At 40.3% G+C, this 26,839-nt stretch overlaps 1 protein-coding gene across 1 annotated transcript; it reads left to right on the top strand.

The window, feature by feature from the left end:
* Positions 1 to 392: 392 nt before the first annotated feature.
* Positions 393 to 26,587, top strand: plcd3a (phospholipase C, delta 3a). The gene is made up of 15 exons (XM_063018746.1): positions 393 to 517; positions 9,118 to 9,285; positions 12,899 to 13,127; positions 14,223 to 14,352; positions 15,405 to 15,630; positions 16,320 to 16,521; positions 16,827 to 16,971; positions 17,521 to 17,673; positions 18,129 to 18,272; positions 18,438 to 18,594; positions 18,765 to 18,881; positions 19,871 to 20,049; positions 21,221 to 21,356; positions 23,133 to 23,282; positions 24,485 to 26,587. Exons 1-15 carry the CDS (start codon positions 430 to 432, stop codon positions 24,613 to 24,615), a joined length of 2,355 nt encoding a protein of 784 aa, XP_062874816.1. The 5' UTR covers positions 393 to 429; the 3' UTR covers positions 24,616 to 26,587.
* The last annotated feature ends 252 nt before the right edge of the window (positions 26,588 to 26,839 follow it).

Raw genomic sequence — 26,839 nt, 5'->3', positions numbered from 1 at the left:
CTCTGATTAATTACACATTTATTATCATTGTATTTGCATGATTTTATACTTTAATACAAAAGAGATCAATCAAAACGATGCATAGATTGCATTTTGTGCTTCGTTGGTTTTGGTGCGGTTGTTACTGTGTGTGTTTACATTAATGTGAGTCATTCACAAGTCATTCCACGAAAAGTAACAGAATTTGATCTTGTTTTTCTTCTTTTTTTACACTGAAACAAGTAAATATGACTGGTATGAGTTTATTAATAACAACCCAGATTATTTTGATGATGTTTGTACTGATTGCGATGACTTTACACCAATCTGGCAACCCGAGTAAAGCCAAAGTGATTTCAGCGCAGTGATTTACAGCAGCGTCTCGGACCGAAAGCCTCCCAGTAAGAGTAAAGACTGAAACGGGGCAGGAGCGGACAGGACAGGAGAACCATGCTGAGGAAAAAGTTACAAACACGGGTGCAGAATGACCAGCCTAAAGCCAGCGAGCCAAAGAGCCCCGAGTCTCTGCGGAAATTTGGTAAGAAGCTCAGTGACCGAAGGAGTAAACAATAGTGTCAACATGGAGCAAAGCTGCTGATCTCGCGTCTACTTGTAAATATCATAATTTAGCTATAATGTACTTTCCTTTCTCTGTAGAACACATATGACACTGATTACAATTTCTACAAGAACAAAATGTGTTGCTGTTTGTATATAGTAAAGTTTTTTTAATTAAATGTTTTTTTTTTTAAACTTAATTTACTTAATTAGTGTCAAATCACTCATATTGAACAGTTAAAAAAGATACAAAAGGTGGCATGTACACTTCTCATAATAAATACTAACAGTTTAACTACACAGGGTGCTTAAAAGTTCTGATTTTACCTAAAATTAAGGTCAAACACTTTGAGGTTTAAATACTTTTGTAAATGACAAGTTCTGTAGACTAATAAACATGTGTTCCAATCATTCAGTCAGAGAGAAACAAAAGTTACATTTAAAGTCCCAAGTTTGCCATGAAATAAATTTCACCTAGTACAAATAGAGGTTTTCCTGAAGGTTGCCTTGGACAGGTTACGAATGCATATTAGAATCCTTAATAGTGTGTTTACTTGAATCAGAAGTACTGTCGAGACTTTTTATTATGGTAGTATTTCTATATAGAAAAGCAGAATTTGTGCATAGCTTTTATTTAAGATTTTTCTGTTATGAAACTAAATGCACTTTAAGGTACAAGGTTGTTTTCTAGCTAAATTATTTTAGTGTTGCTTTTAGTGTTTTAAGTGACATCTATAATACGATTTATTCAAGACCATATTCACAATATACCTTGGGTGGGACACATGAGCAAATTTAATCTGCCTTCTTGTTTACAAAAAGTAGTGATGTTGCAGTTCTATTTTCTTATTTTTTGTCTGATCCTGAGCTCTGAGCCAGTACAGGTATTGAATGGACACATACATCCAGAAGCTTCATGGCTCTGTGATTAAACATTAAGTTTATGTCCAGTAATGCACATACTTTTAAAATGTGTAAAACATCTTCAGGAGCAAGTAAAAATGACTATTGTTTTGGTTGGTGATCGCTACTTTTTCATTTTAAAAAGTATATTCTAGACATTGTTGTGTTGTCCACTGTAGTTCACTCATGCTTGTGTTTTTAAAGATTGTATTTGTCTACTAGTACAACAATAGTTATGTAGATCTTTTATAAAATTGTGTATTATTAATCTTAAAAAGCAATGCAAAAATTACAAATTTAAGTACTGTAAATACATTTGGCCTTTTGGCAAAACAAACTATTTACAAATGGTTTGCATACATCCTAACATAGCTTGAATTTCATCTGTGCTATCAACTGGCTGGTTCCCATACAGGCACAATGGGCTGTGCCAGAGGGAGGAAAAAGTCATGGAAATTCAATTCAATTCAAATATTTTCACATAAACCGATTAGATTTCTTTGTACTCTACATTTCTAAATCCATCCAAGATTTATTTGTACTAGGTACCCCCAAATATGTCAACATTTAAAATATTGGAGCTACATTTACAATAGTAGACCAGTCCAGCGGCGTTTAGTTGGCAAATCTAATATGTAAGATCACCACTGCTGAGTTCTGGGTTCGAATCTCTTCAGAGGTAACAGTCAGCTGGGCGTCTATACAGACATGATTGGCTGTATGTGATTTCCCCTGACACCCAAAATCGTCTACATTTAATTTAAGTAAGAATTAATCTGCAACATTGTGTGTAAATTTCATCGTGGTAATTTTTCCACTGGTTCTTTTTGGAGCACTGACCCTGCGTGTGGGCTGTGGTTTTGGTCAGATATTGGTAGTTGATCGTGGTATGCAGGTTTCTTTTTGTTTGTTTGTGTGTGTGTGTGGTCTGGCCTGACCTATATTTAGACACGCATGTGTGATACTCAAAGCACAACTTCCAGCTTCCATTTCTTTCTCCATTTACGTCCACATCGTCCAGGTTTTTAGCTACTCTGTAAACTCTCTAGTTTCTTTACTTTAGAACCTTTTTAGCCTCCCACGTTCATTATGCTTCCTTCTCACGTGTCTGCGAAGATTTCCGTCTAGGAAAAAACAAAACGAACACGCCCTCAATTAGAAATTCCTGCTTGAGAAGTTATGATGTGTCCTCAAGCGTGAGCTCAGTGTTTGACATCATATCAACATGGCTACTCACACTGGAAAAGGATTTCTATAAATGAGCGTGTAATGTTCTCCTGTCCAAGCTTAGTCAGCTGTGCCTGCCTGGATAGCTCCTGGTTGCCAGTTTGATTCCTCTAGCTAAGACTTAGAGGAATCTGTTTAAACAGTAAATCAGAGGTGCTCTGGTTTCCTCCCACAAGTCCAAAAATGCCATAAGTTTGCCAGAGTGTGAAGGTGTGTGTGCCTGTCTTGTGATGGACTGGCAGTCTGTTAGGGGTGTTTCCAATCAGAGCCACGCAACCCTGATCAGAATAAAGTGGTTGTTAAACAGACAACGAATTTAATAAATTAACGTATTGTCATGTTGTCCAGGCATAGTAAAGGCTTTAGCCTTGCTTTTACAGTCATACTCATGATAAGCGGTCCTCTTCAGAAGAATATTTTACAGCCTAGGGAATGAAGTAGTTTGTGAGATGAGTACAAAGACCAGTTGTAATGATTTAAGAACCTCTGAAGTTGAGGTGTCACTTCAGGCTGCATGTTTTCGCTGTGTGTAGCCGTTGCTCTGGTGAAGCTGTGAGTGGTGTGGCATTTCTTGGGCACAGATTCTCCTTCTCTCTCTCCCTTACTATTTGCTCTCTCTCCTCCTTATTGCTTATAGTTTACACTTTATTATATTTCTTTTCTCTCTAAAGTCATGTTTGCATGCTAGATCAAAAAGATAAAGCATGGAAGCAAGTATCGTTCAACCACACACACACACACACACACACACACACACAGTCATGTAAACCCACCCTGAATGGCAGGAAACATGATCAGTGGCCTGAATTCTTTCTGTGGTGGCTTTGGTGAGGGACACTTTCTTAAAAAAATGTGGCTCACATTAAAGGAATACACAGGTCCTGATGCACTGATCTAAATGTGCATTCTGGCTGAAAAAGCACTAAGTAACCATTCACCAGTCACAATTGTAAGTCACTTTGGTTACAAGTGTCCTCTAAATACCATAAATTAAATAAAATCATATTGTAGTATAATATAATTAATATAGTAGTGTTTGCTCCAAACATTTCACCTGTGGTGAGGAGTATTTAAAGCTTGTCACAACTGATGAAGTTCCTTCATTCCCCTGTCAGCCTAAAGGCATAGCAGGTGAGCATGATACTGCAATCCATGCCCTCGCCCATTACACTTTGTAACTTGTCTATTTTGTTTGTGGCTTATTTTTTTCTCAGGTAAATCCTCCTCAGTTGATACTCACTTACCTGCTGTCCAGTCTGTCTTTCTGCTCTCTCAGGCAATGTGGCCTACTATTTTCTTTAGTAAGTGAGAGGGAAGCCATGTTTTTTAATGCTGCACTTCAGAGCAGACTGTCTGTTTGGAACTGAACTCTTCCATGTCCTTAGCAGATTTGTCTCTGCATTTTTCTTTGTAATGAAGAGCCTATTTTTTAGCTGACTTAAGCATGAAAATGAAATATGTGTCTTTCAGTCACACTGAGTTTCTGGCAGGAAGATTTAAACTTAAAGGTTTTTGCCAAACCCACACATTTCTCCTGTTTTTTTCTCCTTTTATTGAGCTGAACACACAAGATGTAGCAAGAAGGAATGAAGAACATTTTATTTGCTTAATAATCATTTATAAGGGTTTGAAATTGTGCCACTGACCCTAATTGATTCCAGTTGACACCATTGGGGGTAAGATTCCTGTGCCGGACAGTCAGGTTTGTCCACATTAAATCCGCCAAACCATTTTTTCTTTTGAGGTCTTTTGTGCACAGGGTCATTGTCATGCTGAAACAGTAATCAGCCTCTCTGAAACCAGCGAACAATCCTCTACAATGTCAATGGATGAAGATTTGCTTTCACTGAAACTCATGAGCTAATGGGCTAGCCCAAATTTTTACTGTAAGTTTGCCAGACTGTAAATGTGTGTATGTGTTTGCCCTTTGATGGACTGGCGACCTGTTTTACTGCCTAGGGGGTCAAGAAGTGTGATAGATTGTAATCTGCTCAAAGCTTTATCTGGCATACAACTCTTTCTTTACTTAAATAATGTATGGTTCAAATAAAAATCTGCTTTACTGGGTAAAAGTGACAAACTGAATCACCAATATTCTCTCAACCACACACACAAACACACAAGCTCATTTGCCACACAGTGTACCCTAGATTAGAGGGAAATGGGATCAGTGGTCCGAGACCTCGTTGTGGTTGCTGTGATGAGATACAATTTCTTTGAAAAACTGGTGGCTGGACAAAAACAGAAAGATTGAGCTCTTATAAACTTCTCAGCTTATGTTTTATTCATACTTATATGTTATTATCTGCCTTTGCAAAACTGACATTAAAAAGATCAGATTTTTTATTGTGCTTTTGGAAAATGCTGCGGTGCTCTGAGATGTTAAATGTAGGTTTTCTGTATTTGGTTTGGTTATGTTCTAGATCGTAATGCTATTATTATTATTATTATTATTATTATTATTATTATTGAATGCCTTAGGTCGAACCATTTGGTGTAAGTCCTTTGATCAGATCTTTAAAATACTCCACTGCCCCTCCGTATATGTGCAAAAGTTTCAAATAGAGCTGCAAAATCTGCCAATTTCTTTTAACCAACAGCCAATCGTCATTATTCAACAGTTAGCCACAGTTCACAAGCATATAATGTCCCATTTAAATATAAAACACATCACTTAGTTTCATATTTGTAAATCTTTAAGCTTTATTGATATTTTGTTTAATTTTCTTCAACATTTTAGTCCTGGTCAGTGTTGCGACGTGTCCATTTTCACCAAGAAAACACTGATCATTTAACATCATGGCCCAGTATAAAGGTATAACTCTAAGCTTATTATCGTATATGACTTACAGTAATGTTGCCAAATAAAGCTTTATTTTTTTGCTTAACATGTTTGGTTCACAGTTCTTTGCTACACATTATTATTTAAAATCTCTGTACAGAATGCTGAAATAGTTTCGCTTACTGCTTATGTTTATGTTCCAGCACCTGGGTAGAGCACCGGCCTTTTGTGCACTAAAAACCCGCTTTTTTAGTACGTACAGGGCCGCTGCTCCACTTAGATGCTGAAACATAAACATGAGATGTAAGCAGTAAGTAATAAGCAGATAATAAGCAGAGTTCTACCTAAGATCCACATGTGCAGAGACTGACATGCAGTGAGACTCTATAAAGACACAAAACTTTCCTTTCAATTGTGATTTGCGTAAAAAAGTTGAATGGAAGTGCTTAAAAGCGTCCATAAAACCATTTTCCTGTTGGGGTAAAAACAGCACCTCTTTCTCTACAGCTGTGGCAGATCTGGCTGTGAGTGTGGTACAACCTTCAACTCAAGTGTCAGCTGTTAGAAATTAATTTCAATAAAATTTTTAACTGACAGCATAATCTGAACATCAACTTCATGAACAGTTACTGTTCTACTCTTAAACTAGTATTAGTAAACGAGTGTCAGTATTGTGGCTGATACTATCCAAAATGCAGAAATCATGTTGAATCAGATCTGACATGTTAGAGCCGACTGTTGGACTCTTTGCAGGATTTGCTGGATTATTTTGTGCTCCTGAAGGCAGATTGATGTGAACGTTTCTGTGAAAGGCATCACGATATTCCCTCTTATTAATCACCCGTCAGCCTTCCTACCTTTAATGGAAGTTCCACTTGAACGGCCAGAACCAGAGTCCTGTCTCATTGTTATTATTAAATATTCAGTTTCTCAATTTTTTTTTTTTTAAATTTCAGCAGCTTTTTGGGATGATAATAATGGGACGAGTAAGCAAAATGCAAAAACACACGTCTGCTTTTCCCTCTTTTGGCACATGGGAATGTTATTTTTACTCTGCTGCAAATCTAATCATAGTCACGCACATGCACATATGCTTGCACACACACAGTATAACGTTACCGTATTCCTGTGGTTATTCCATTGACATGTGAGACACTTAACCCTTACCTTAGCCTCATTGCTGCTGCCCCCAACATCCCCCATCCCAAAAACAGTGGTCATTTTTCAGGGCCTTATTTTAATTTTTAACAAATTGAACTTGAATATATGCCACCAGGTATGTGATGGAAGTTTTCCATATCTAGACTTGATATGGTGATATGCATAATTCATCTTTGAAGTTGTCAGATTTTTCCTGTGTAGAGCTACAGGATCAGAAGGTACTCTGTTCTGTTTTGGTTGTTCTGTTTAAAACAAGCTGTTGCCTTTTACCTCAAACAAATTTGGTCAATTCAACATTTTATATGTAACATGTTGGATCTTCAATAATATTTATATTGTTTTCCAAACATGTAAAGTGAATAGCTTGTAATTGAAAGGTTCTGTCTTAGTTTAGGGGCGGCACAGTGGCTCAGTGGGTAGCACTGTCACCTCACAGCAAGAAGGTCCTAAGTTCGATCCCCAGGTGGGGCGGTCCGGGTCCTTTCTGTGCGGAGTTTGTACGTTCTCCCCGTGTCTGTGTGGGTTTTCCTTCAGGAGCTCCGGTTTCCTCCCACAGTCCAAAAACATGCAGTCAAGTTGGAGACACTGAATTGCCCTATAGGTGAATGGGTGTGTGTGTATGTGTGTGTGTCTGCCCTTTGATGGACTGGCGCCCCATCCAGGGTGTTACTGTGTGCCTTGCGCCCATTGAAAAGCTGGGATAGGTTCCAGCAACCCCCCCACAACCCTAATTGGATAAGCGGTTAAGACAGTGAGTGAGTAACAGCAAAAGACCTGCCGAAATCTCTAAAACTTGATAAGTCTCTGCTAATGTGCTTAGTATAATAATACTTTCAGTACACAATAGGGATGCATCAATACCATTTTTTTTCCAACCGAGTACAAGTACATGTATTTTTGTACTTGCCGATACCGATACCAATACCTATTTAGAATGATGGAGTTAATGAGTTGGAGGTTAATAAATATTTTTGCAATGTTGGTGTTTTGTTGTTATGTTTTGTAGAGAAAGATCAGGTCAGAAATACTGTAAAATGTGTGTGTGTGCTGATGTATTCTGATAGAAACTATATTATCCCCCTGTCCCACCTGTTTACACTCCTCTCCTGCGTTTCCCCTCACACCGTATCCTGCGTTCTCATTGGCTGTTCGACATGTCACTCATTCCCAGTCGCACAGATCAGATATCTGACGTGCTAGAAAACTCGATCCGGTCGCCGAGCGCTCGGCGAGCCGGTCGGATGGAGTTGTTGGATAGTTCAGACTTAGCGATTGAGAGCCGAGTTTTGATCCCCGAGCGAACGCCGAGTTGCTCCCGAGCCGGCAAATCTAGCGCCGACCAGTCGCCGAGCGAAAATCAGGGCAAAAATCGTGTCGTGTGAACTAGGCATAACGCAGCAACGTGCACTAGGCACACGGTATCGGATGTTTAGTATCAGAGCCTCGTTTGCGAGTACGAGTACAAGTTAATGAGCGCAGTATCGGGCAAATACCCGATACCAGTATCGGTACTCATGCATCTCTAGTACACAACAACTAAAAGATGAAAGGACGTACAGCACAATAATAAAAATGCTATGTTTTTGGAGGACCATACATGGAACAATACCTTGAAGTTTAACTTTTTTTTGCTGAAACGCACATTAATACGCTTGTAATAATATGTAAACAGGTACTGAACACCACATCAAAACTTTACCCTCCTGTAATGCATTGTGGAGGGAGCGTCATTGTTTAGGGCCTTGAATAAATGCTGTTTTCTGTATTAGATTGTTAGTAATTGTTTATCTTGCTTTTTCCTGTAGTCATTGTTCTCATTGTCTCATAGTATGTTGCCTGTATTAAGTTTCTTTATTGTTATGTTGAGATAAATGAGGCAACAATAAAAACATTTATAGTGTCTGTCATATTGTGCCATCAGTCAGTCAGAGTTTTCAGCCTGGTGTGTGTCACATGACATTGTGACTCAGGTTATTACCCAAAGAATAACGTGTTCATGGACAAAGATTACAAAACACAGAACAGAAAAGTTATTATAATACGTAATGGTATTATTACTGTTCATTTATTTATTAGGATTTTAACGTCATGTTTTACACACTTTGGTAACATTCATGACAGGACAGGTAGTTACTCAGAACACAAGATTCATCAGTTCTAGTTTTTAATCTCAAACACAGTCATGGACAATTTTGTATCTTCAATTCACCTCACTTGCACATCTTTGGACTGTGGGAGGAAACCGGAGCACCCGGAGAAAACCCACACAGACACAGGGAGAACATGCAAACTACACAGAAAGGGCCCGGACCGCTCTATCTGGGAATCAAACCCAGGACCTTTATGCTGCGAGACGACAGTGCTACCCACCGGGCTTTATGTGCTTGACATAACCTCGGCTCACCTACATAGTAAAAGACACACAACACTCTCAACACCCAACACTGCTGGCACCATTAGCGCTTATTATAGCTTCATTATATGTCTGTGTATTTGTGTATATTTAGGTTTGATGAACAATAAGGACGTGCAGGTGATGCTGAAGGGATCAAAGATGGTTAAGGTGCGTTCCTCCAGCTGGCAGAAACCTCGCAGTTTCACACTGATGGAAGACTGTGTCACTGTGTTTTGTGAATCCTTCAAGACCTTGGGCAAAGCCAAGAAAGACCAGGCCTGTAAGTGTAACCTCCTCCACACCCACCCACACACACTTACTTACACACATACACTAACATTACTAATAGTGATGGGACTCTCGACTGAGCTAAACACCTATTTTAACCACCTGATTCATAACTTGACAGTAGTTATTTTCCTATTCATTTCTTTAAAATTTAACACCCTGAGTCCATTGCAGGGCCTCAGACTTAGCCAATAATGTCTGTATGTTGACACCCAACTGGCTAATACCATCAAACCCTTGATCTCAGCGGTGGGTCCCTAATTCTGTCAATTCTGCTGTCAATATGCTCTATTAATTCAGCGAAAGGCATCAGTACAAAAATTGGCCACCATGGTTTGTTATATTTGTGGGTAAGGGAAACATTTGTGTGCTTTGATTGTGGTGATTTTACAGTAAGGAAATGGAGAACTTCCTAAATTATCAGATCTAGGAGGCGATCATAATAGCAGTGGTCATTAACATAAACATTCGGCTACTCTTTCGCTTTTTCCAAGCAATTGTTTATAACCCCGCGCATTGTGTTTAACTTGGTTTTTGTTTAGGGTTCTTGTGTAACTTCCTGTAGGTACTCTGGTGGCATGAAGACTTAACTATGTACCACAGGGGATATTTAACATCCAGTTATGACTTTATATGACCTTTGCTATTAGGATTGAAGATTGGCTGTTAGTTTGGTTGGCCTCAAAAGATTAAACAAATGCTGTTTGCACGTCTGTGTGTTAAACAAGAGCTTCCAGTCAATCCATTACAGTGTAAATGTAGCTTTTGGCATTTTAATAGCTTTGTAGCTCATTGCAGATTACTGAACTTGTCACACCAGCTCTTTAGCATTCGTTTCTTCTGGCTGCTGATCTGTGTTGTGTGACTCATTTCCAAAGCTGCAATTAGCCTGTAATCTTCTGTAAGACCTGAAAAACACATTTGTGATTCCTGGTCACCTTGCTGCAGAACAGGAATGCTGTGGCACAGATCAGACCACCTCACCCACAGTGTTTTACATAATGCTCACATTCTTAAAAACAGTGTGTGGTTTGGGTAATCGAGTGCAAAAAACTAACAAATAAAAGGTTCATCAAACCGTACACATAACCTCACAGGCAGTAATTTACCTCAGTTTGTTGGTCCATTCATTTTACTGACATTATCGTTTTACTTCGGTGGCATATTTTATGGCTACATCATTCTTTTTCTACCTCTGCTGTTAATCGTTAACCTTCACAAACTGGTTTATTATGATAAATAAATGCCTAGGTAAGTTATTGTTAAATTAAACAGTGTTCATGCACATTAAACTCAGACTGTTCATAGTTTTCTTTAACCTTTACCCATATTGATTTCACAGAAATGCACTGCTGATTGAGCAGAGTGCTAACTAAAGCTGTTTATTGTGTTTTGTTTCTATTTATTTTTGCATTTTTTCATTTCTAATGTCCTATTGTAGTTTCTCGAACACTTGCACCACCTTGTTCCATCCAAAGAGACTCTGATGCGAAACGCGGTCAGTCACCAGCTCGTGGATGAACACACATATATAGATTGGTACTAAGCTTCACACTACGTGCTATAAGATTCCCTCACCACCCATGCTGGCTTCTAGATGGTACTCAGTCCTGGAGATCTCATATCAAAGCAGCAAGGAGAAGAAACCCCATCTGACCCTCCCTCCATCAGACACAGCCAGTCGAACTCACGAGTGCCTTCAAGTTGACTCTCAGCGACCACGGATAGTGTTTCTCAAGAATAGTTTTCAAGCTTCTTAATGGCTTGTTCATAGTTCATTCAATTATATCCATCCATCTTGTTGCTGGCTGTCCTCATCCTCCTTTACCTTCAAGTTGCCCGGGCATAGCATAATTGTCTTTCCCAATGAGTTGGTTCTTCTCATAAAGTCATCAGCACCAAAGTTCAAAGACATCAGTATACTTCTTGTCCTGCTTTTTTTATTGCTTTTTTCTGGGTCATCTAGTCATTTCCAATTACTGATCTGATAAAGGAGAGCCAGATCACCAAAACCCCCACTGACATGTGTCCAACCTGCCAGTGTTGGGTTCCCACACAGAGCAGTATTGTGTATGGAGAGCCACGCTAAGCTCCATGTCACCCCAAGTCACGCAGAGCCTGGACCAGCCCAGAAGATCACAGCAGGAAGACACCATGTCTAACCCTCCCTCCCTTATACATGGTCAGTTGTGTTTGTGTGGACATCCGGCCAAGAGCGTTCTGCCACCCACATGCTTCCACTTTAAGAACTTGAGGAAAGATGTCTTTACTGGACTGCAGGTGTAATGCTTACCCAACTGAGGCACATATGTGGTCTCCATGCCGAGAGATTTTCAGTGGCATGTTGGGAACACAGCTGGTGCTTGTTGCCACCTCACTGACAGCTACAGTTTGAAGCTGCCAAATCATGTGCCCACTTTGAGCATAACCGTCCACCAACACCTCCCAAAGAACACACACACAAACATTCACAGTGATGTGCAGCTGAGTTTTTATTTCAGATGCTTCAGTGTAGGTGTTTGAGCAATTCACACAGTCATGACAAAATAAAGACCCACACATTGATGCTTTTATGTTTGTAATTCGTCCGCATGAAACGCTCGACTTCACCCTCGCTGTGGCCTTTTTGATTAACGTGGGCAGTGAATCGTCCATGTGTGTCTGTGCGTTTGAGTGTATTTTTTTCTTCTTCTGAAGTATCTACAGTTCAAAGAACTCATTGTTACAGAACACTGCTGTCTTTTCAGCTTAAACCTAAAAGTCCCTCTGCCAACCACTGACTGGAAACTACCATTATAAATCATGATTCTGGACCAGATTCATGCTGTAATGGTTCAACTGGTGTTCTGAGCAGTTTGAGGAAATGAGAAACTTAGTGGCAAAACAGAGCCATAGGTTCAGGTTCCCTGAGATGTGGATTAATCCTGACCTATTTGTCTTATGAGGGGTTTGGGAAGTTCTCTCTATCTCTGTGTGGATGTTCTCCAGGTACTTGGGTTTCATCCCACATCCCAAAAACATACACCCACAAACCGTACAGGTATCAAAGCACTATCAGTTAAAAACACACACTGATTTAAGTGGATTCCATATCAGTTTATCTTTTTATTATTTAATTTTCATCAACAGCTTTATCCTGGTCAGGGTCGTGCCAGATCTGGTTTCAACCGGAAAACACTAGACACAAGGTGGGAATACTCTGGACAGGGTGCTAATCCACTGCATGGCTTCAGCCATCCCTACCAATCAGACATAGCCAATCGCATCTGTTTAGACACCGGGCCATTTACATTTTGAGCCTTTAGCAGACGCTTCTCTCCAAAGCGACTTACAGTTGATAGTATACAATCTAAGCAGTTAATTGCCTTGCTCAATGGCCCAAAAGTGGCAACCTGGCAGTGGTGAGGCTTGAAGCAGCAACCTTCTGATTACTGGATCAGCACCTTAACCTCTAGGCTACAGCTGGCCAGTCGATCACACCTCTGAGATTCGAACCCGGATTAGACCGCTGCACCACTTGAGAGCCCCATATCTGTTTGATTTACTCTTTTTCTCTCTTTGCATTTCCTTTGACATCTTTGTCTCTTGTTCCTATTCTGTTCCAGTCTGTGTGACTGAGGTGGAGTGTGTGCGGGAAGGCTGTCAGTCTGAATGTCTCCGGCGGCTGTCTGGTTCCTTTCCGGAGGCTCAGTGCTTCACACTGGTGTTTCGCGGTGGCAGGAAGAGTCTGGACTTGTACTGCTCATCGCGGGAGGAGGCGCAGTGCTGGGTGCGGGGCATCCGCACGCTTAAAGACCGCATCTCTAACATGAGCCAGAAGGAGAAGCTCGATCAATATCCTTTAAGTATTAGTGCAGAGAGGGAACATGGTGGGTCCGTGTCCTACAGGGTAATCTTTACATCACAGTCAGTCTTTGAAGCTGATATGATGCTTTTAAACAGCTTTACACTTCCTAACACCCAGTTACAATTAAATTCAGAGACAGTTGCATCAAAAAACCCAAATAACCAAAAAACCTCATTAGAGTGACTATAAAACCCTGTACTAGGGACACTCGGGTGGCACAGCAGTAAAATACACTAGCCACCTACAACTAAGATCGACGGTTCTAAACTCAGCAGTGCTATCAGGCAGTCGGGCATCTACACAGACATGATTGACTATTTCTGTAGGTGTGGCTTAACAACCCCAGGTGGATGGTGCACTTGTCAGTGCTCTCTCAGAGCTGGTCCCAAGCCTGGATATAAATAAGGAGTGTTGATTTAGGAAAGGTATCTGGTGTAAAAACTGTGCCAATTCAGGTATTTAGACCCCTAAATACTTAGATCTGTGATGCATGGATGCATTATAATGCATCATGGCCTTTTAAAATAATATTGCTTGCTATCATACACATTTAGGATTGTTGTAACAGTAAAAAAAATTACGCCAAGCATGTAGACACGTTTAAGTGTTTCAAATGATTTAATTGCAACAGTTTGGCCTGTTTCCTTTTCCTGCATTCCTGTACTGTGAGGTCTTTAAAGTCAAACGTATTTAGATAGGTTATGTATAGATTTTAAGGTCTGAAAACCTGTAGATGTTTTGGTTTGGTTTGTTGTGGAAGAACTTCAGTCTTGACTTCAATCCCATTGCACGTCTTTGGGTTAAATTGGAATTAAACATCAGTGCTTGATGGATGTTTTCATGTCTGAATGTTCACAAACATTCACAGACACAAATCACAACCTTTTGAAAAGACTTTGCCAGTTTTTCAAATGAGATCTTGGTTTTAAAATGAGATTTCTAACATGGTAGGGATCAGGTTTCTACTTGTTTTGCAGTGTAGATTATGTTATACAATCAGCTTAGAACTCGAATGTGCACATGGTGTATGTAGTGGATTCATAAGCAGATTTTGGACTGTTTGTATTCTTAACTGCTGGCATCTGGATCCGAAGCTATCTAAAACAAGCAGATGTGAACGGGGACGGGAAGATGAGCTATGATGAGGTGAAACATCTGCTGAAGATGATCAACATAGACCTTAATGAGCAGTATGCACGGACACTCTTCAAGGTTTGTTTGTGTGTGTGTGTGTGGCAGATCAATATGTCAGCTGTTATTATTGAGTTCAGTCTGTCTGCAGTTACCAGCTGTCTCTCTCTCAGTCTCTCTCAGTGGGATGTAGGGTTTTAGATACACCACTGTCAGATCAAAAACAAATAATTCAGTGTTTTCTCACCTGTTTTCAACCACTTAAGGTGTTTCTGTGCATACCGCTGAGTGTTTAAATATAACACTATATAACGCTACATAATGCAAATGACATTTATGACATATAGAGGACGCTTTTATCCAAAGCAGCTTATAATTTTGACAGTATACATTGCAAGGAACTGAGACTTTATGGCCTTGCTCAGGGACCCAGCAGTGGCAACCTGGAGAGGGGGCTCGAACCAGCAACCTTAACCACTGAGCTACGACTTCCCTACATGCATTGTGTTGTGTAGGGGGTTTGGAGTCGCCCACATACTCTGTGGGACTGATACGCTGGGCTGGTAAAGGCATTTAACTGACGCTTTTATCCAAAGCGACTTACATTACTGTGACAGTATATATTGCCTAAGCAATCGAGGGTTGAGGGCCTTGCTCAAGGGCCCAACAGTGGAAACCTGGCAGTGGTGGGGCTTGAACCAGTGACCTTTCAATTACTAGTCCAGTACCTTAACCACTAGGCTACAACTGCCCTATCAGTCTTACCAAATTATTACATAATTTACTTATAGATTAAGAAATAGTGAGCTTGTGGGGCATAATGGTAAGAGCCTCAGCACCTGAGTTCAGGGGTTCGAATCCCAGGCTGGTCAGGACTGCAGTGGGTCCGGTTTGTCCAAAATCATTGTGCGCAGTTCAGTAACACGTCTTAGACAGGGCGTCACCCAGTCAGACAGTTTTCCTTGAAGAATTTGGCCCCTGTTTGATGTGATAATCTCGTTCCAGCGTAGCTGTGGTGTGCATGAGTGAGTTCACATTTGTTCAGAGTTCACAGGAACAGAGATTATCGGATCCGCCGCTAAGCCGTGTTAATGCTTCCTGTCACCCTCTGTCGCTTTGTGTTTTCACTGTAGAAGTGTGATCGGTCATGTGATGGCCGGTTGGACCACAGGGAGATCGAGGAGTTCTGTCGGGAGCTCATGAGACGGCCCGAGCTGGACTCTGTGTTTCGACATCACTCCAGTAACGGCTGCGTGCTGTCCACCCTGGAGCTGCGAGACTTTTTGGGTGATCAGGGTGAAGATGCCTCACTGGGGCATGCGCAGAAGCTCATTCAGACCTACGAGTTCAACGACTGGGGTACACACACAAATCACAATCACACTTATTCATTTGGAAGAGATGTTGTGTGTGGCAGGTTTTGGAAAAAATCATGGGGGAGGATGACCGGACTATGTGGGCATGGTCTTCAAATGCTGTGTAAGGACCCTGATTGGCGGATAGAGGCGCCTGTGCAAAGTGCATGGGTGGAATAGGGCTCCGTTAAGGGCTGCGCGCGGGTCAGAAGAGGCGTGAGCAGCAATATACCCTCCTTAACTGCAAAAAATCGGGAATCCCCAGCAGCGGAAGACAAATTGATTACGCTGAATTGGGAGAAAATGCATAGAAAATATAGAAAAAAAGTCAAAAGTATGTGGACACCCCTCCTAATGATTACATTTAGTTTATATAATGAAAATTATATGCGGGAATTCCCTGTAATCCCTTGTCCTTTACACCAGCATTCTTCCTGACTCACTATGACTTAGCTGAAACGTTCAGAATGTTTGTGTGTATGTGTACACATCCATCTGTGGTTAAACACACCTCCCATCATGATGTATGATGTCATTCCTGTGCGTGTTGTTGCTTTCATTATATACAGAATAACTCTACAATAACCCTACAATAACTCTATAATAACCCTATCGTACTGGACTTTTGGAGAAAACTGGTAGAGCTGCATGCTGAGCGTGATTGTTTACAGTACGGATGCTTGTGTTTTCCAGCCAAGAAGAACCTGTTCATGACTCTGAACGGCTTCACCATGTACATGCTGTCCAACGAGAACGACGTGTTTAACCCCGACCACGCGCGCGTGTACCAGGACATGAGTCGGCCTCTGGCTCACTACTTCATCTCCTCCTCCCACAACACCTACCTCACTAAAGATCAGGTGACCAGTGAGAGCAGTACTGAGCCTTACATCAGGTACACACACACACACACACACACACACACACACACACACAATACAAACACACACACATACAGCCACTTTTTAAGCAATGCAGAAGAAACCAAAAAGGCACAATATTGTGGTTGGCACATTTAGGTTTGGCAATAACTGTTATCAGGAGTGTTACCCAACCCAACAATCAGAGACATCTAGTAACAGATTCAAAATTCATCCATTGAGGTCGTAAATTGGGAGGAAAAGGGTGTACAATACATAAAAATTTCATCCATTGGATCAAAGTGAGTGTGTGGGTCTGTTTCCTCGTTATTGTTGTTAGGGCTTTGAACCAGGGCTGCCGCTGTGTGGAGTTGGACTGCTGGGATGGAGACAAGGGGGAGCCTATGATCTACCATGGACACACACTGACTTCTAAAGTGCCCTTTAAGGAGGTCATCGAAACCATCGCTCAGTATGCCTTTAAAGTAAGACCTCCATTACACACCCACTTCCACACCCACACTGTCTTAAATCTGGATTTGTCTTACATGTTTTACCACTGCTTTATCCTGGTCAGGGACGTGGTGGGTCTGCTTTCCCTGGAATCACTGGGCGCAATGCAGTAAAGCACCCTGGACAGATGTTATCCACACCCCCAACCCCCGCTCCTTCCCCAGACACAGCCAAACATGTCTGTATGCATACACCCAACTGGCCAAAAGCACAGCTGGGGTTTAGAACCCTGGATCCAAGCATTAGTGGGCCAGCGTTATGTATCGCTGTGCCACCGAGTACCCTACATGAAAATATGACAAAAAAAAAAATCACCAAGTGTGCAAAAACCTTCAGTCAACTTGCCAATCAACATGACTAAAAAGACGGCTATTTCTATCAGAAATACACCAGCATAAACATTTCTCTCTATGGTACAATCTCAACAGACTCATCTCAGTGTCCTCTTTGTTTTAATAATGTTTATGAATGAATACTGGCAACTTCTAACTTCATCTCTCTGTGTGTGTTGCTCTTTTTAGGCGTCTCCGTATCCTCTGATCTTGTCTCTGGAAAATCATTGCTCTGTGGAACAGCAGGCCATCATGGCTCAGCACCTTCGATCCATTCTCGGCTCAGCTCTCCTCACCAAGCCTCTCACGGGCAAGACGCTGAATCAGCTGCCCTCACCGGAGGTTTGTTTTTACGTTTACATTTATGCCATTTAACAGACACTTTTTTTTAAAAGCGACTTACAATTCTGACCAAATATGGGCCTTGTTCAGAGGCCTAACAATGGCAACTTGGCGGTGGTAGGACTTGAACCAGGTATTAGTAGTCCAGTGCATTAACTGCTGAGCTAACAGTTATACTTCCCCTCTATTGACCTTGTTCACTCTCTCATTCATTGCAAATGTAATGCAGCATTTAGTGGATGCTTTTATCCAAAGTGACTTACAGTTGTGATTGATACAATTTGAGCAATTGAGGGCCTTGCTCAGGGGCCCAACAGTGGCAACTTGGCGGTGATGGGGCTACCTCGATGCTACCAAATATCACACATTGAATGGTATCCATTTAAGTAATGATGTGTGAGCAATACTGACATTTTACAGCCCTGATACCCTCAAACCAACCCTTCATTCTGCAGGAGCTGAAGGGACGGATCCTGGTGAAGGGGAAGAAGCTAAGTAACGACCTGGAGAAGACGAACAGCACAACCAGCTTTTCATCCAGCTCAGACGAGGAGACAGTAAGTGGGTCCAAGAGTCCTAACAAAAGGGATCCAGGGAAGGTAAGTCTTCCACTGAACTAGCAATAAATGTCACATAGACTCCTGAGTTTTCTCATTGTCTGATGTCTGACGTGCATATAAACTTGGTTTGCACTATTTATCTGTCTGTCTGATAGATAAATATATGCATGTTTATGAGGATGTGTATACTTTCTTCTTTTTTAGCCTCTGAGCTCTTCTAAGATAAGTCCTGAGTTGTCGGATCTGGTGGTGTACTGTAACAGCATGCCGTTCCCTGGGTTTGATGCGGCCAGAGACAGACCTCCGAGTGAGATGTCTTCGTTCTCTGAAAATGAGGCACTTAAACTCATGAAAGACTCAGGTAAGATGTGCTAAACGAATCCTCGTCTCAGTGCCCCCGAGTCTGTGTGGAAAAATATTGGGCATTTCTAGAATGTATATAGCATAACAGCACCACTGACCGTTAAGAAATGGAACAATGCATGGACCTGATGTTCTGATCTGATTTTTATTGGTGAATTTGTTTGATAGGAAAAGTCTTTGTGAGACACAACAGTCAACAGCTGAGCCGGATTTACCCATCAGGCCAGAGGCTGCAGTCTTCTAACTACGACCCACAAGACATGTGGAACGGAGGCTGTCAGATGGGTGAGAATCAGCTCCGCACCGTCCAAACTAAACCAAGGGTTATACAGGTGACCCTGGTACAAAATAAAAGCACTGTAAAGTAAAAGTGTATTAATTCCTACCCCTAAATTAATTTCTACCCCTATATTAACTTCTACTTCTATATTAATAGCATTAACCATTATCAAGCTGGTGGTGAGTTTGGTGAAAAGTGACGTTATTTGCATCAGAAAGAAAGCATGCTTTATGTTTTGTTCTAAATCTATTTCCTTGTCTATGATTGGCACCAAATGTATCACATGACTGGTTGCAATATAACACTGGGAAGCTACATTTGCTTTTTTCACGACCTGCATGCTCGCCCTGATCATGTAACATTCATTAAAGTAACTCAATAATGGTGTAATTACACCTACAAACACACATGCAGCCCTTATGAATAAGATGATCCAGGGTTGGAATCTCAGTTGTGCTATCAGTCTGTCGGGCATCTGCATAGACAAGACTGGCTATGTCTAAGGTTGAAAGGGAATAGCTGAACAGCCTAGCCATGAGGATAATTTTTACTTATCAGTGCACTCTTAGTGCCGGTCCCAAGCCTGGATAAAAATAAGGGGGAGTTGTCAGGAAAGGAAGAAAGGGAATGGGATAAGCTTGACCTGTTAGCCCTTCTAACTAAGTCTCTGTGCCCAAAACAAGGCATAGTCCTCCATAAAGAAGCTTACTTGTGTACTCTATAAGTATACTCTAAACTGCCTGTCGTTTGCAGTGTCACTTTTTCTTTAAGTTCTTTCATTGTTTGATGTATACAACCAGCTTTATAAATATAAACTAATTAAATATTGCACCAGTCACATCTCTTTGTAATATATTCAGTTTAATCCAACCGCACCAGTAGTAAAGAAATAATAAAACATTTGGCTGACTCAGACATGCCGCTGCCGCGATCTTATTCCTGGAACGGGCGTAGCATGACCTGCATGACGGTTCTTTCTCTCTCTGCTTTCCAGTTGCTCTGAACTTTCAGACGCCAGGAGAGCAGATGGATCTTAACCGGGGCCGTTTCCTACCCAACGGGAGATGTGGCTACGTGCTGAAACCAGACTTCCTGTGTCTGCCAAATTCTAACTTCAACCCTGAAAACACCGGTGGAGGACCCGGACACGTACCCACCCAGCTCACCATACGAGTGAGAGACTCTTTCTCTGTTTAATAACCCATATAAATATATACAGTGTTTGAATATGTATCTATATAAATAAACCAGGCGAGTCTAACTTGCCATTGAGTGATTTGAGATGTGCTTTAAATCAGCTGACATGATTAAGACCTTGCACATGATTTAATAAAAGCAACCTGCTGCACAGCTTTGCTGCCTGGAAAGTCTTGCATACTGTAGAAGCTCGTAAAGAGTCACCCGGGTTTAGACCCGGCGAAATCTGATACTTTAGTACCTCGCATAAAAAATAATGTGCATTAATAATGATAGTGTGCATGAACCCTAGATCCCTTCCCAGCAGTAGTGCTGCTGCACCATTCACACTGACATGTGAATTTATTTATTTACTTATATTAAAAATTCTGTCTATGCATTTCTTCCCTTCGTCTCTCAGCTTAGTCGTATCCAATTATATATCACTCCTCGCCACCACAGAACCCTACCCTGATCGTGGATCCCAGTTACACGGCTGCACCTGATACACTCACACCACAACACACACTCTCACCTAATTAATATGGTTGTTATTCTATTGCTAAGAATAGTCATAGTCCATCACTCATCTGCTCTGTGTGGGTCCTATGATTTCCATTTCCATTGATGGATCTGTTCACTTCTTTAAATCATTTTATGATTTTTCATTTATATTTATTAAAGGGGGGTATTGTGCAATTCTATCCTTTTCTATTCTTTTTTTTGCATCCCCCCACCCCAATTTTTCTCACAATTTAGTCGTATCCAATTACCCGATTGCATTACGCCTCCTCTGTACTTATGCTGATCTCCATCCTGGTTGAGGAGAGCCGTGAATAACACACACCCCCTCCGACACGTGTGCAGTACCCGACTGCATCATTTCACCTGCACGTTTTGTGTACGGAGAGACACACCCTCATCCCATTATCCCCCGTCTCTGTGCAGGCGCCATCAATCAGCCAGCAGAGGATGTAATTGCATCAGTTATGAGGAATCCCCTGCGGCACTCTCCCTACGAACAAGCCAGTCATTGTTCATGTAGCCTGCTATTAGCAAACTGAGATTCAAGCTCACCAGCTCTGGTGTGCTGTTCTATTCTGCTATAGATTTTCTATAATGTTATAAGAAGATGAGATGATTGTTTACTATTTTGGATCCTCTACAGGTGATTTCTGCCCAGCAGTTACCCAAACTCAACACACACAAGCCTAACTCTATAGTGGATCCACAAGTTTGGGTGGAGATCCACGGAGTCTCTATCGATAAAGCCCGTTCGAAAACTCCTCGCATCGACAATAATGGTAAGTTTTGTATATTCTTTATGTTTTGCTTTTAAAGTTATCTGACTTGACAGATTTCTCAAGACAGACTCAACAGATGAACTGATCTGTTCTTCTTGCTTAATCTAACAAACATTTCTTAAGCAATGTACCGCAAAGCTAAAACCTTCACAGCAATTTTGTCTGAGATGACACATCTGTTTCCGTCCCGAGCTGTAGGTTCTGTTACAACGTCAGTTCCCTTAAGTGGTGACATGGCGAAAGCAAATCTCAGGGCTTTGGTATGGTATCGTATTGCAGACATTAAATCTGCCACCTTTGAATGTCTATCAAACCATATGGTAAAGTAAATGAGCGAGGGTTAATCAAGTCACACACATACGGAAGCGTATTGCTGCCACACAGATAAAAAAAAAATACCGTCAGTATGTCGTTATAACGAGAAAAGGATGTCGTTTTAACGAGAAAAGTTCATTACCTCAAATGCTGCACAGCTGATGGAGCGTATCTGCTGATGGAGAGACAGTTTGCACACATGCATGATGCTGTAACTTGTGTAACCTTACAGCTTGTGGTGCCGATCAAGATTCTCCTTTAGGATCTAAACTAGGTTTAATATTCAACATTTGTCTGACATTCGGCATTCCGATCTAAATAAGTGCTTCAAAAAACACCTAAGACCTTCTTATTTGATGATTTCTTACACAAATGAAAATAGTCAACATACTACAAAAACAAGTTTATGTTCAATTTAAGATTACGTCTATTTATCTAAAGAAAGGTTATAATGAAACCGTTTATCCAGCTCCCACTTCATGTAACGAGTTAGGGACCGTCATAAAACTAACTGAGAAACGTAGGAAACATGCACTTATCCACACTAATAAATCCATTTAAATCTGGTATGATTTGATGAATTAATGTCAAACAGTTTTTACAAAAACACATCAATGTTTCTCACCTACTACAAAAACCTTATTTTTTGAAATAACATGGTATTTATTTTACATTACATTTAAATAAAGATAAATAAATCTGTAATAAATTTATATTTCAAATATACAAATTATATTTCCAAAAATACAAATCATACCAGATTTAAATGGATTTATTAGTGTGGATAAGTGCAGAGTAAATGTTTCCTACGTTTCTCAGTTAGTTTTATGACGGTCCCTAACTCGTTACATGAAGTGGGAGCTGGATAAACGGTTTCATTATAACCTTTCTTTAGATAAATAGACGTAATCTTAAATTGAACATAAACTTGTTTTTGTAGTATGTTGACTATTTTCATTTGTGTAAGAAATCATCAAATAAGAAGGTCTTAGGTGTTTTTTGAAGCACTTATTTAGATCGGAATGCCGAATGTCAGACAAATGTTGAATATTAAACCAAGTTTAGATCCTAAAGGAGAATCTTGATCGGCACCACAAGCTGTAAGGTTACACAAGTTACAGCATCATGCATGTGTGCAAACTGTCTCTCCATCAGCAGATACGCTCCATCAGCTGTGCAGCATTTGAGGTAATGAACTTTTCTCGTTATAACGACATCCTTTTCTCGTTTTAACGACATCCTTTTCTCGTTATAACGACATCCTTTTCTCGTTATAACGACATCCTTTCTCGTTATAACGACATACTGACGGTATTTTTTTTTTAACTGTGTGGCAGCAATACGCTTCCGTACACACAGGCCTGTAATTCAAGTAGCAACTTATATCATCATGTGAAATGTTCTGTAGAATTTTATCTTATTGTGTGTTTGTGTGTGTGTGTGTGTGTGTCGTCGCTGCAGGTTTTAACCCTCGCTGGGATTGCACGTTGAGCTTTCAGCTGCAGATTCCAGAGCTGGCTCTTGTGCGCTTTGTAGTGGAGGATCATGACCACAAGAGCAAGAATGACTTTGTCGGCCAGTTTACCATTCCCTTCACCAGTCTGCGCACAGGTGTGTGTATGTGTTAGCATTAGAAACAGCATGGTACAGCTCTGCATTTCTGTCTTACTTGTGTGGGTGTTGCAGCAACAGGGCGTGGTGCTGGATTGTTTTGGATTGTTGAAGGTTGAAACAGGTGGTCAGACAACCAGTATGAAAGGGATCTGTCATATAATATAATAATATGTTTATTATTAAACATTTTTTCATTGTTATAAACCTCTTTATCCTGGTCAGGATCATTCGACTGGGAAACACTGGGCACAATGCAAGAAAACCTGTCTGTGTAGATGCTCAGGTGGCCAACAGCACCGCTATGTGGGCGATATCACCACACAGACACTACCTCAGAGATTTGAGTTCTAAACCCAGCAGGACCACCGACCTGGTCGTGCTTTATACACACAGCTGGTCATGTCTACATTTACCAATAATAAAAAAAATAATAATCCATGTTTGAATCTCAGCTGTGCTATCAGCCAGCCAAACATTTGCACAGACTTGATTGACTATTATGGAAGGGGGGGTGGTGGTAGGGGTTTGATTGGCAATGCTGAAAGGGAGTTCCAGCCTTGTACGCAGTGTTGAGCCCAGTAAAACGAACACCCCACAACCCTGACCAGGATAAGCGGTTGATGAAAATGAAATAAAATCATAATAAAGATCATAATAAGGCAGGGAAAGCCAGATAAGGAGTCACCTCCTTGCTTCTACAACAGTAAAACAACCGACTACTACTTAACATTGCACTATGCTTTGTATAAAAGACTTATAAAGACTTATATAAGTTTTATAGGATATAATATTTTAATCAATTTAGAATGATAACTACCTTGTTTACAGGGCACAAGGGGTCACTGAATGGTTGAAAAAATATGAAAAGGGTTTAAGTTACATGTTTTGGCCTTGATAGTCATCAGACTGATATGTTAGACGGAGCTATTTACCTCTATTATCAAGTAAGGGAATATTTTAAGAAAGAATAATGTTTATTTATATAGTACAGTTCCAGAGACTTCTATATGCCACGACATGTTAACTGTTGATGGTTGCCCAACACCCTACTGTGTGTTTGTGAAGGTATACTGACTGTTGAACCTAATGAGTATTTACCATCACTTCAAAACCTACTAATTACCTCAGCTACATGATTGCGTAATGACTGAGAAAGGCCCTGCCTTATGTAATAACACTGTTTATGCCATATCCTCCAGGTTACCGTCACATACACTTACTGAAAGCAGACGGCTCGAGCCTCTCTCCAGCTACACTCTTCATCCACGTCAAAGTCTCACGCAGAGGAAGTGCCATCAAAACCGTCTCAGAGCGAATGGGTAAAGTGTGACCCCCTTCAGCCCCTTACCCATGGTGATCTGAGGACACACCGTCCAAAGTGGTAGAGCTGGATTAGGTTAGAGAGGAACAGGAGCAGCCAGGCTTCTACATTACCTCCAAAAGAATCATGCTGATGGTTTTGTCGTGCGCCATACAGAGAGAGAATCTCACTGTGCTTTCCAGGCCTGGAGCTTGGTGTTGACGTGGCGTCTCTGTGGCCAATGTAGACATGCTTTAGTAAAGAGCTGACAGTGATCAGCACCTCTGAAATATTACTCCTGACATAGCAGAGTACTGAATAACGTGATAGAAGCTGACTGACGTGTAAGAAATTTGATATTTTACATGCTTTTAGATCGAAAGTATTTTTTTTTTATAAATGACTAATTAAATGATAATTTGGTGTCAGATGTTTTGTGCAAGTAGCTTTCAGAAATACTAAACTTTGTGCAATTTTAAAAATAAGCGGTTTTAAATAGTACCGGTCTTCATGCTGGCAGAATTAAAATGTGAAAATGTGTCGGGAATGTGTTGATGGAATGGCAAATTAGGATCAAATGTGCACAGAATTTCCGTACATAAATATAGTACTGTATAGAATCTATAGCAATGTGTAATTTGGGTACCATCTGTTTCGCTTTACTGGAACTCTGTGAGTTGCCCCATGTTGCATATATATATGGATAAAAGTCACTTGTAGAGCTGTTTTTAACAGGATTCGAATGTGGCCTAGTGTCTTTTATTGTTGTGCCATCCGAGCACTTTTTAAAAATGTATTTTAATGTACTTTATTCTTAAATACATTTAGTACAGTGTACCTAAAAGTATTTCTCAAAACCTGGCCTACCATACCATCATCGGCCGTCAGATTGTCGATCATTTCATAAAGGTGCAGCCTGATTTAACAGCTTCTTACCTGAAGTCACTCTAAACCTAATTAAAAAGCATACATTAAGAAAAAACATTACATCGTTTTGCAGTAGTGAAGTCAGGTAGTGAGTATTACAAAAATGGTAAGGAGCCTATAATGTTTCATGATGCGTATACTATGATGCATATAAACAGACTAAGCTGATTCACTCACATGCATTCACGTATGTCTAAGATTGATCGATTGACACCTTGATTAATAGGAAAATGAAAATGGCATCCCTCCCACCCACAGTGCAGGACCAAATGTGCTCTTTTTAACTTTTGGCCACAGATGGCTCTGGCGGTGTTGATGCTACAACCATTGTACTATTAGTCAAACAACTTTCTGTTGCACCAGTTGGGTGGCCTGAATGTTGAGGGTAAATTGTAGGTGTTTGTGTGTTTATGCTATTGTCTTATATCCCATGTAATTAAAAAGTCAAGCCGAAAGTGTATGTATGCCAAACATATGTGGTATTCAGGCATGTTTGGGCGGCAGGAGTTTGAGGAGAAAAGTTGTTCAGTATATAATAATTGGTTAGCTGAACTCGGTTGGTTATTACTGACTTATTCTAACCTTAAACCATAAATAGGCTGCAATGGCACTTTAAAATGTGTAGATTTTGAACACTGAAATGATTTTGTGGTTACCTGAGGACAGTATTTGTAAAATAAAAGACTAAATGGAAGTTGGTGTAATGAAGTAAAAGCTGTGCTAAAGTAAAACTGCCACAGTTTAGATGTACTAGCCTAAGTGTAATTCATTTGTAATTGATTGATATGTGTGTTATTAATAAAACTGTTGTGTGTGTTGTTTTATATACCGAAGCCTATTTGTGTTTAGATTAGATACTAAATATAGATTTTATATATTTACATCTTTTTAATTTTTTAATATATACATTAATTATTAAATGATTTAAGGTCATTAAAACCTGACAACCTGAAAGTGTTTAAGGGGCTTCAGTGTATTTTTATATGCTTATCTTTATTAAACCTTTTCATTTATTGTACCCTGGTACTTTGAAATAATGTATTAAATAAATAAAGCATGTTTACAGTCTTTATAACTTCTTTAATATTTGTGTTTCTGAGATTGTGTGTGTAAAAATCATATCACTCCTTTTACGCCACCTATTGAAAATTATTTTATAGACAGTTTTCTACATTTATACAGTTGATATTTATACAAAAACGTTTTGTGACAGTTCATATGTTAAAATTATATGAAGTATAACAAATACAGCTTTGATATTAAACTACATTAACAAAATCTAAAGGTTTAAAGGAAAAATCACAATATTAAAAATATAGAATAAATA

Source organism: Trichomycterus rosablanca, chromosome 22, assembly GCF_030014385.1.
Source record: "Trichomycterus rosablanca isolate fTriRos1 chromosome 22, fTriRos1.hap1, whole genome shotgun sequence".
In the NCBI taxonomy this organism is placed as follows: Eukaryota; Metazoa; Chordata; class Actinopteri; order Siluriformes; family Trichomycteridae; genus Trichomycterus; species Trichomycterus rosablanca.
Note: the sequence above shows the minus strand (reverse complement) of the source record. Positions and strands in the feature narration are given on the sequence as shown.

Excerpts from the sequence above, each read along its gene's own strand:
- plcd3a (XM_063018746.1), top strand. The coding sequence starts at position 430 with ATGCTGAGGAAAAAGTTACAAACACGGGTGCAGAATGACCAGCCTAAA. Across the intron at positions 14,353-15,404 it reads ATGCACGGACACTCTTCAAG|AAGTGTGATCGGTCATGTGA; the intron begins GTTTGTTTGTGT and ends TTTTCACTGTAG. Across the intron at positions 16,972-17,520 it reads TCGCTCAGTATGCCTTTAAA|GCGTCTCCGTATCCTCTGAT; the intron begins GTAAGACCTCCA and ends TGCTCTTTTTAG.